Source organism: Zootoca vivipara, chromosome 17, assembly GCF_963506605.1.
Source record: "Zootoca vivipara chromosome 17, rZooViv1.1, whole genome shotgun sequence".
Taxonomy (NCBI): Eukaryota; Metazoa; Chordata; class Lepidosauria; order Squamata; family Lacertidae; genus Zootoca; species Zootoca vivipara.
This window is the reverse complement of record NC_083292.1, coordinates 20,791,330-20,802,927: the sequence shown is the minus strand read 5'-3', so window position 1 is coordinate 20,802,927 and position 11,598 is coordinate 20,791,330. Positions and strand designations below refer to the sequence as shown.

At 47.6% G+C, this 11,598-nt stretch overlaps 1 protein-coding gene across 1 annotated transcript in view; it reads left to right on the top strand.

Moving 5' to 3' along the window:
- The first annotated feature begins 4,789 nt into the window (after positions 1-4,789).
- RASAL1 (RAS protein activator like 1) overlaps positions 4,790-11,598 on the top strand; it is a 62,491-nt gene continuing 55,682 nt past the window's right edge. Inside the window, exon 1 of the mRNA XM_060269282.1 lies at positions 4,790-5,190. Within this exon, the coding sequence (XP_060125265.1) occupies positions 5,126-5,190 (65 nt within the window). The 5' untranslated portion in view covers positions 4,790-5,125. The remainder of the gene's footprint in view (positions 5,191-11,598) is intronic.

The following is an 11,598-nucleotide window of genomic DNA, read 5'->3' as shown; positions in this document are numbered from 1 at the left end:
CCAGCACAACGTTCTGTTGCCATGGCGACGCGTCCGCCAGAGCTGAGCTGCGCGTGGAAGTCTTTTTTTCCTCCCTTGTGCAACATAGTAAAACAGCTGAAGAGCGAAAGAAGGCGTGCCTTTCTCGCAGTCTCTCCCCACCCCCCATTATGCATTACACTTTTTAAACATCTATTCATCTATTCATTTATTTTTCTATTATAAATGTGTGGGGGTGGGGTTTCTGCACTGCTGCCCAAACTGGCTTCATTTTAACATCTTCGCTCTTGAGCAGGGATGGAGGGCCTTTTGGCCTGCAGAACTACAGCTCCCATCAGCCTCAGCAAGTGTGGCCAATAGCTAGGGGTGCTGGGAGTTGTAGTTTGGTAGCATTTCAAAACGGCTTTGAGGTCCGTCCCCACCCCCAATGCAGCGGTGTATAAATCTGGTGAAATAAAACAAGCACCTGGAGGGAATTCTGGATGTTAAATACACACTGTTCACCTAAAGCACACACACCCTCCAAAGAATCATGGGAACTGTAGTTTATCCCTCACAGAGCTATCCTTCCCAGCAAACTTGAAAACTACAGTTCTCAGGATTCGGGGGGGGGGGGGCGGGCGGCATAGCTGCCAAGTTATCCCATTTTTAAAGGGATTTTCCATTATGCTGAATAGGCTTCCTCGCGAGAAAAGGGAAAACTTGGCAGCTATGGCGGGCGGTGCGGGTGCTTTAAAATTGACACACAAGAAACTGAAGCTCCTCATATTCCTTTGGGAATCGTTAGGGAAATGTAAAGCGTGCAAAATGTTTATAGCGCAGAATGTAGGAGAACGGCTGTGGCTCAGAGGTCAGAGTATCTGCTTTGCATGCAGAAGTCGAGGTTCAAGTTGCAAGTTCAATCCCCAGTATTTCCAGTTAGGCTGGGGAAGTGTCTGAAAACCTTTGGAGAGCTACTGCCAGTCTGTGTAGACAATACTGAGCTATATGAACCATGGGTCTGACTCAGTATAAGACTTAGATTAGAATGATTTGCTTACTGTAACAGTAAGCATATGTCCTTTTTTTTGATCAGTCTAGTGGTGTGATCAATACGTTCATTAAGTAACTTAAAATAGTTTGGAAAAGGCAGGTTGCTATTATCTGGGCTACTCCCACTTCAGGTAGGGTGATTTTTTAAAAATAAAATAAAATAAAATCCAAAATAATAATCAAAATATTTTTTGCACCAGACTTTTGAAAGCAGAGATAATTGGGAGAGAAACCCAGCAGAGAGATCCAGGTCGGCTGGATCCTGTCAGAAATTAATAAGTCTCCTGTTAGACACAAGTCTCAAGCCTGAGTGCGTCTTCTAAAGTTTCTCACCCACGCACTGCAATTAAGAATGCCACTAATGATGAGTGAGAAATGGATTCCGGGGCCCAGGAAGAAAACAGGATGTTTGTCCTTTCAATTCCTTCTCCTGCAAAAGATCTCAGGGCCAAACGCAGAGTTGGAAGGGAAGCAAGGGCAATTTAACTCTTCACATCTTCTTTTTGTAGCAAAATGGTTTTGTGAAGGAAGTCAGCAGAAGGGCCACATTTCCCCCCCCCCCATGGGCAACCGTTTGGGGGAGACATGCCAGGACTGGTGGGAACCGAGCCACAGGCAATAATTCTATGATTGCAATTCTACAATCATTCTATGATTGCAATTCTACAATTCTATGATTGCAATTCTACAATCATAGAATTGTAGAGTTGGAAGGGTACCCCCAAGGGTCATCTAGTCCAACCCCCTGCAAAGCAGGAATCTTTCACCCAAAGTGGAGCTTGCACCCTCAACCTTGAGATTAAGAGTCTCACGCTCTACTAATGGAGCTGCCCTTCAGACATGGCACCTTTCTGGAGCCAGCTGTATTCCAGCCACACAAAAGCCAGAGGTTTACACACACACACACACACACACGCACACACACACACCATCTCTCCACCCTTCATCTAGGCAAGCAAAAGCCATTATCACAGTTCCAGGAGACACTCCAGAGTCCAGCCAGACCGATGGCACTCCAGAGAGCAGACGAGGGCTGGGGAGGGGTGTGGCTTGTGGGGATACATGGCTCTTAGAGTCCCTGGAGAGCTGCATTTGGTCCCTACACCTGGCTGGGATTCGCCAGTTCTGATATAAGTCAAGAGAACAACAGCTATAGGAGAAAATATCACAATTTACAGTCCATTAGACCTCATGCATAGACCTAATCTATTAAAAATAATACTAATAATCAAAGGAATGTAACATACTACTAAGTTTAAGTCTGTTAATGGTGTACTAGTTGCACTAGGAGAATGGCTTGTGCAAGAGAAGGCAGATGGGCGGTTGCACATCAGATTGCTGTCCCCTAGATATTCCCTGTTGCATAACTGGTTGTGCAACACACTTCCACTGGTTAGGTTTCCTCCTAATGTTTTGTATGGCTGTTGCACTAGCGCAAGGACAAGAGGAATGTTGTTGCAATATGAAATCTAGTGCAACACTAGATTTCATATTGCAACACCATTCCTCTTGCCCTTGCGCTAGTGCAACAGCCATACAAAATGTTAGGGGGGAACCAGTTAACCAGGGGGACACTGCCCCCAAAGCAGACTAGTGAGCATTGAGAATTCTTAGCAGACCCAGAACACTGAATGTCTGTTGGCCGAAGTCATTGGAAAACCGATTTTTCACGGACTGTCTGGATGCACGAGAGTGGTGGGGGTCACCAGCTGAGGAACCCCCAGGGGAAGGAGGCTCAGAGCCTGGGGAGCGCTGGTGGAATGACTATTAGTGGTCAGAGGGAGAAGAGGGAGCGGCCGGGGAGGAGGAGATGTCGGAAGTTGAAGAGGCAACAGGGTTTAGTGAGCAGGAAGATGCTGGGGAAGAGAGCAGTCTAGAATCAGAGACAGGAGGGGACAGGGACCAAGAGACAGAGATGAGGCAGACTTCCCTAGGAGCCAGGGAGCAAAGAGAGACAAGAAAAGGGAGCCTTAGACTGCTGGGAGGGGAACCACAACTGCCTCATTGGGGCAAGACCTACAGGGAGGAAGGAGGAGGAGGAGGAGGAGGAGCAGGAGAGTTTGGACTTGATTTTTTTTAAAAATAATATATTTATTAAAGATTTTCTCAGACAACAAAACATACAAAACACAAAAAGAAAATACAAAATACAAAAATTTCAATACAAAAAAGAAAATACAAAAAATACAAAAACCAAAAATTCTAACTTATAACCCTTATTACCAATCTATTGACTTCCTCATTCCTCCTCCTTCTGCGATTCTTTACATATCATCTGTAGTAAACTCTAAATCTTATATAATTTCTAATTATTACTTTAATATTACCTTATTTACTTCTTAATTGAATTATTATTGACTTCTAACAGTACTTTTTTCATACCGTTGTATTATCTATAACCTCAATTTTATCTCCCTCGCTTCCACTACTTCTAATCTATTATACGCTTAGGAGAGTTTGGACTTGATATCCCGCCTTCCACTAGAGTTGCTGTCATCACTGGGGCTGCACTGTTTTGGTTTCTTTGAATTAAAGAGTTAACTTCACCGGTGTTTGTTTGTTTGTTGCTGACATACTTCTGACACCTATGTCCAGGTCCAGGATGCTTAGCTGAGCAGGGATGGGGAACCTGCCACCCTTCAGATGTTATTGGACTCCAGCTCCCATCAGCCCCAACCACCATGGTCAATGGTCAGGGGATGATGGGAGTTCTAATCCAACAACATCTGGAGAAGCTCAGGTTTTCCCCAAACCCCAGTTCGGGGCTTTAAAGGCCACAACCAGCACCTTGAATTAAGCTCGGAAACGAACTGGTAGCCAATGCCGCTTTCACTACCCTGACTGGTCTGCGGCATGTAGTTCCTCATAACAGTTCGGATCTAGCTTTTTCAAGGGCAGCCCCTCTGGCGACACATTACAGCAGCAGCCTCTAACTTGGACCCTGTGATCATCGTCTGAAGGCCTTCTCTGTGAACATCCTCTATGATGGGAGCAGGGAGTTTTTTCAGCCAGAACTCAGTTCCTACCGGCACCTCTCAGGTGTGCACCATTGCCATTATAAGAGAACAAGGGAGGCGTTCACGGTGAGTTCCAGCACCTCTTTTTCTAGAAAAATAGCACCGTGTGGAAGGATCCTCAGGACAGCGACACAAAGGCCTTTTCAGTGGTGGCCCCCTTCTTGAGGAATGCTCTTTTCACGGAGGCCTGCCTGGCGTCCATCATTACTTATCTTTAAGCTCCAAGCAAAACTGTTTCTTTTCTGTCCTTTGGCTTCTAATCTGGCCTTTTTCGGTTGGGGGTTGATGGGATGCCTGAGCCCTGCCTTAAAAAAACAAAAAAAATGAAGGAGTTTTCTATTTCTCTGTGTTTTGCTTTCACGCCAGTCCTAGTCCATGGCTGGGGGGCAGCCGGCTTTCCCCTGCTGGAAGCAGAACACTGGGGCTGGGAGATCAGATCCAGCAGGGCAGTTTCTTAACACTCCGGAAAACGTTGCTGACTATTATTATTATTATTATTATTATTATTATTATTATTATTATTATTATTATTATTATTATTATTATTATTATTATTATTATTATTATTATTATTATTATTATTATTATTATTACCGTAGCAAAGGAACAAACGCCCCCACCCCCAACAACCAACGGAACGGAGCTCCGCCGCTTCCCTTTTCGGCCTCTAGGAGGCGCGCCAGCTTCACACTCTTCCGCCCGGCCACCTGTAGCCGCAGCCGAGGCAGCCGAGGAGCGCCTGGCATTTAACAAGGGGAGCGAAGGCAGCCAGCTCGACAGGCGGGCGCTCTCGCCTGCTGAACTCCGCGGAGAAGGAGATCGCCACCTGGCCGGACCGGTTCCCCAGCCTGCCTGCCTCTCTCTCCCGTCTTGCCTGGCTGGTTGGCTTCTGTAGGAGGAGGAGGAGGAGGAGGAGGAGGCTTTTCTGCCGACTGGGAAAAGCCTCTTCGCCTTGCAATCCGGGAGGGATCAAAGACAGGCGCGGCGCGGCTGCTGCGGCTGGACGGCCGTCGAGGATCGGCGCTCCATGCAGCCCGCGGACCGTCAGTGAGCGCTGCTGCAGCGGCCGCCGCCAGCGCGCCTCCGCCGGCCTCGGCATGGCCAAGAACACGTCGCTGCACTTCCGCGTGGTGGAAGGAAGGGACTTGCCGGCCAAGGACGTGTGAGTGAGTCCGCGCCGTGGAGACCCCCTCCTCTCCCCGCTAAATCCCTCCGGACGGCCCCCGCCTGCCGTCCGAAGCCGAGGTCCGTTTCCGCTGCGCCGTGGACTGCGCGGACCCGACTAGACGACGCCTCTTTTTGTTTCCCCCCCCCACAGTGGGGTTTTTTGCCGTCGCCTGGCTCTTCTCCCTCCCCACCCAACCGCGACGGTCCTAGAGGGCGGCAGGGCTAGCAAGCGCCTCTTCTGGACCTGCTCTGCAGGGGGTTGGACTAGAGGACCCTTGGGGATCCCTTCTATGATTCCATGACCGGCTGTTGTTGGAGGGCACTGGTTGTCTTGGAGGGCCACGGCTGTCTTGCCCCCCCGACGGCAGCACTGCCGGGGCAAACTCCAGTTTATTTTTCGGGCGGGGTGGAGGTGTTGGCAAGCTCACTTCAGTGAACCGCTTCCTCCTGGCCATCGCCCACTCCCCCCCACGCCGCGTCCCCCCAGTTTGTGGTCCCCGATCCCCACGACTCCAGAAGGCTGAGTAGGTGGTGGCAGTGGGGGTGGGGTGGGAAGTTCCTTCTGCTCTCGCTCACTGCGTGGGCGCGGGGAGGCAGGTGGCGACCGCTCGGGAGCGTAAGCCGAGCCCCGCTGCTGGGTCACAGCGAAGGTCTCTCTCCTGCAGCTCCTCGAGGGGAGGGAGCGGAGGGCTTCCGGGGGATCCAGCAGGCGAGATGCGAACCCGGACCCTCTCCAGCCTCCTGTCCCTCAGCAAACCGAGGAACGTCATAGACTCGTAGAGTTGGAAGGGTCCTCATGTCAACCCCCTTAAATGCAAGAATATAATACAGGTACCCCTGACGGGGATCGAACCTGCAACTTTGGCATCATCAGCACTAAGCAGCTGAGCTGTCCTGTCGGTGGCTTTCTTCCATCATGCTGATATTGACAGAGCGGCTGCTGCTCTGCGTGCAGAAGGCACCAAGTTCAATTCAAGCCATCTCCAGGCTAGGGCTGGGAGGGAGTCCCTCTGCCTGAAACTGTGGAGAGTCACTGCCAGTCAGTGTAGGCAGTGTTGAGCTAGATGGATCAAGGGTCTCATTCAGTAAAAGGCAGCTTTCTGCCTGCATTCCTATGCCTTAAGGGAAGCGCATTATTAGCTCAGGGGTGGAACCTGCTTGGCTTGCAGAAGGTCCCAGTGGCATCTCCACGAAACAGCTGGGAGTGTCCCCTGCCTGAAACGGCTGCCAGTCAATGTAGTACTGACTTAGATGGACCAATGGGTTTGATTCTGTATATAAGGTATATATTAAGGAGGTTGCTCTGAGTTTGGGTGTGATTTTAATTTATTTATTTTTTTAAAAAAGAATGTTTAAAATAGTTGTTTTAAACTGTTTTTTTAATGCCGATAATTTTTTTCATATTCTTTATTGAGAGATAAAAAGTACAAACTTACAAGGGCACAGAGTAAGACACAAAAAAGGAAAAACAAGAAATAGTACCCAAACAAAACAGAAAAAAAGATATTGTGTACATTACCAAAAAGGGGGGAAACTTGTTATTGTAGTTAATCAGACCTTAATCTAATACGGTATTTATAAAAATGAATTCCAAATATTGTTAAATTTGTCCATGGCAAGTCTACGTTTGTACACAACTTGTTTATGTGTAGAGAGTTTGTACTTATCTTCAATCCATTGAAGATGGATTTTTATTTTTCCAGTTCATCAATACAGTCTTTTGCCATAGTAAGAGTCCATTCAAATTGTCCCTTTCTTAGATTCCATGTCTTGGGTATATAATTCAAAAGGATATTTTCCTCTGCAAATTTGCGATTGTTCTGTACAGTCATACTGTATGGTCATACTGTTTTTTTCTTCCCCTAAACTGCTTCATTACTCTCAAATGGGATATAATTCTTGCAAAATAAGTTAATACATTTCCAAAAGTGCAGAAATAACAATAACATTAACGCATAATTGGAGGGATTTAGTTTATTATTAAAGTAGATAGTTTCCACCCCCACCCCCAAAACAAACCACATTCAAACGAAATGGCAGTCAACTCTACCATTAGAAGATAGATGGGGGAATATGGGAAGCTTTCCCCCCCCTTGCTTACGATGTTTTTAAGCTTTAAGAAAAGTTACTGGAGCAAGAATAGTAAAAGCAACACTAGTTAAGGACTGCAATATGGCAAGAGGAAGGGTTGTCATTCGGAGGCATCTGCCTTGCATGCTGAACGTCCTGAGTTCAATTCCTGGCACCTCTGGGTAGCACTGAGAGAAAACCCTGTTCAGAAATCGGGAGAGATGCTTCCAGTCAGTGCAGACAGCATTGAACTAGATGGACCAGAGATTTGGATCAGTATAAGAAAGCCTCCTGTGACAGGGAAGGTGGCATACCTGAGTGGTTAGAGTATCTGCTTTGCATGCAGAAGGTCCCAGGTTCAATCCCCAATCTCCCAGGTAGGGCTGGGAGAGAGTTCCTGCCTGAAACTCTGGAGTGCTGCTGCCAGTCAGTGTAGGTAATGCTGAGCTAGATGGACCAGAGGTCTTCCTCAGCATAAGGCAGCTTTCTGTGTTCCTATGTCTCCAGGGAACAGCCACAGCCTACCCTGGTGTCTACAGGTAAGGCTGGGACAGACTCCTTATCTGAAACCCTGGAAAGCTACTGCCAGTCAGTGCTGACAATTCTGGACTAGATGGACCAAAAGTCGGATGTCATACAAGGCAACTGATAGACCTTATGAATTTGTCTAATCCCCTTTGGAAGCCATCCCAGATTGGCAGCTGTCACTACGGCCACCTGATATGAAGTCCAATTAGATCATGGGTCCATCTAGCTCAATATTGTCTACACTGACTGGCAGCAGCTCTTCAGCATTTCACACAGGGAGCCTCTCCCAGCTCAAGCTGGACATGCCGGGGATTGAACCTGGGATGTTCTTGCATGCAAAACAGTTTGCCCTACCTCTGAGCCACAACCTTTCCTCAATTCTGTACTTTTAAGGGTGTGAAGCGGAGCAGCTTTGGCAGCTGCCCACCAATCCTGCATTGGAGGGGGTTGGACTAGATGACCCTTGGGGGTCCCTTCCAACACTCTACAAGTCCATGCTTCTGTGCCAGCTTCAGCACAGATTCAAACACTGCTTGGCAGGTTCCCTGTTGCCACCAAAGGGTCATTACCGAAGGGTCAATCCTGTGTCTGTTTACCATGCCCCGTTGAACACATGGAGACCAGTGCTTGAGTAAACATCATCATCATCATCATCATATTATTATTATTATTATTATTATTATTATTATTATTATTTGACTTTATATACTGCCCTATACCCGGAGGTCTCAGGGCGGTTCAAAAAAAAGATCACAACATAAAGGTGTGTAATGAAGGCACCAGGCAAACTTCCCTGGGGAGAGCATTCCACAGACGGGGAGCCACTGCAGAGAAGGCCCCGTTCTCGTGTTGCAACCCTTCAGACCTCTCGAGGAGGAGGCACACGAAGGAGGGCCTTGGAAGATGATCTCAGGGTCCATGTAGGGGTTCATATGGAAAGATGTGGTCCTTGAGGTATTGCGGTCCTGAGCTGTTTAAGGCTTTATAGGTCAAAACCAGCACTTTGAATTGGGCCCGGAAACTAATTGGTAGCCAGTGTAGTCGGACCAGGATCGGTGTAACATGCTCAAACCGTCTTGCTCCGGTGAGCAACATGGCCGCTGAATTCTGCACTAGCTGAAGTTTCTGAACCATCTTCAGAGGCAGCCCTACATTGCAGTAATCTAAGCTTGAAGGTACCAGAGCATAGACAACAGTAGTTAGGCTATCCCTGTCAAGAGGCATGTTATGTGTCTACTACGGTAAGAAGTAAGCCCCATGGACATCAGTGGGACTTATTCCCAAGTTAGTGCGTAAGTGCGTACAGAGTTGCAGGCTTAGCCTTCTTTCTTGCCTCTGTGATATAGGACCATAGGGAGCTGTTTTATACTGAATTGGACTGTTGGTCCAGCTAGCTCAGCGTTGTCTGCACTGACTGGCAGCTGCTTTCCAGGGTTTCAGGCAGGACTTGTAGCTGGAGACGCCAAGGACAGAACCTGGGACTTTCTGCTTGCAAAGCAAGAGGTTTCTCAGCAGCTATTAATAAAGATAAAAAATCTCTTTATCAAATGCATCTCGAACCCATCTTTCAGGGCACGAATGTGGGTTTTGATGTAACTCTAAGGCACACCATGGCTTAGCTTCGGGTACAATAGCAAACAGGGAACCAGGAGGAGTGTTTGCTCATTTGTGTGAAACTATGGTTTGGCTTTATGTATAAGCCGTTTGCGGTTTGTTATGGACACTGGGAATTGTTGCGCCAGCGGAAGGGGGGCAGTAAATGGATTGGGACCAGCAAACTTGGGGGAGCACCTTACCCCATATCTATGCATCCACTCGACAGTTTGCACCTGCAAAACTGGCACAGTTCCAGATGCCACATTCCAGATGCCACTCGATTGATCTCTGAGTGTGGCAGCAGCTATACTTTGGAACTCCCTGCCTCTTGACATCAAGCAGGTGTCTTTGGTGCACCCTTTTTCAGAGCCCGCTTAAAACCTTTCCGTTTAGGCAAAGCCTGTCCAGACATACAGATGTCAACATGTCGACTGTTCCTTTTCATTCTCTTTAAATGTTTTTAACTGGGGTTTTTTTTATTGATAATTTTAATACTTCTCATAAAACCCTTAGGGGTTTTACCATAGTCGAAAATGGTGTATATAAAAATCTTTTTTTAAAATGAATAAGATTTGCAAATACAATAAACAAAACATCAAACTAAAATACACCACATGACTGCTTTTAATGATGTGTTGTTTTAAACTAAAATAATACAACTAAACTACAGTTCCCAGGACTTTGGAGGGAAAGCCACATGCTTTAAATGTGTGTTCCGAATGTGACTACTGTATATCAGTCTCAGCATTTGAGTTGTTTTTCAAAGTAGTTCTGTTTTTAAGGACAGGATCTGAACCCAGATCTTGGGTTGGCGGGGGGGGGGGGGAACAGGGCTTGTGTGCCGTCACACACAGAGACAAACACACAGAGACACACACTCTTGCGTTCTCCCGCCAAGCCAGCTAGCTAAGTAGAAAACTGCTGTGAGTCGGGCTTGTGGCATTTTGCTGTTTCCATGGATGTAGTGACATCTCCTTGAGTTGCTTGCTTCAAGAGTCTAGCTAACAAGATTTCAGGGGAGGAGGAAACAAAGGATTCCTCTTCAAAGCAGAGATCGGCAACATGCGGCCCTCCGGTGAATTTCAAAAGGCCCCTGCCTGTGCGACTAGCTGGCTCAGGCCTCTGGTAACCTGCAGGAAGCCTCTGTAAAGGAGTTGCTGGGAGCTGCCAACAGGGATAGTGGCTGTTGCTTGTGGGCTTCCCGGGGTGGGAGGGGTGGGCGGGTCTGCTTGGCCACTGTGAGAACAGGATGCTGAATTAGATGGAGGCACCCCCCCCCCCCGCTTTGGCCTGATTCAGCAGGGCTTTTACTGGACAGAAGGTGAGGTGGAGAAAGAAGGGTGTGTCGGAGGCAAAGGGGAAGAGAGAGAGAAAAGGGGTGTCAGAAAGAGTGGGAGTGAGGCAGGGTTGCCAACTGGAATAAAATATGGTCCCAGGTAAGCACCGCCCTGCATAATTGATCACATGACAGCGTGTACACACCATTTGAATGGCAATGCCTATCCACTTTGGGGTGGGGGCAGCCCCTTCAAATATTTTACCGGGGGTGGGGGGGTGGGCAAAGGGATCCAGGGCCAGATTTAGGTTTGATGAGGCCCTAAGCTACTGAAGGTAATGGTGCCCTTTATATGTCCGGTCCATGCAGAATGTAGGCACACTATACAGTATATAGAAACGAGCAAACCAGCGATATTTTAGGGAGCAGGCTAGCAGGCAGGGCCCATGACTTACATCATAGGAGCCTACACAACACAAAACACGGTTGCTGTATGTAGGTTTTGTTTTATTTGTTTTTTATCTTATATTTTGGAAATGTACATCCAGTTTTTATTTCCCTTTAATTTTGGGGGGGGGCGTAAGAGAGTGGGGACCTAAGCTATAGCTTGTTTAGCTTATACGTAAATCTGGCAACCTTGGCTCCTAAGAGTTGGCTCCTCTTGGGATAGGGAGAGAGAGAAAGAGAAGAACAGGATGAAAGGGGTGTCACAGAGAGGGGGAGAGAGGGAAGGGGGGTGTCAGAGAGACAGAATGTGTCAGGTGAGAGTGAGTGAGAAAGAAAGAAAGAAAGAAAGAAAGAAAGAAAGAAAGAAAGAAAGAAAGAAAGAAAGAAAGAAAGAAAGAAAGTGGTAGTAGTCCACTTTTGGCTCTGCCCACTTCTGGCCACTGTCCCATTCGCTGTGGGTCTGCATTCCCCTAACAGAATACCACT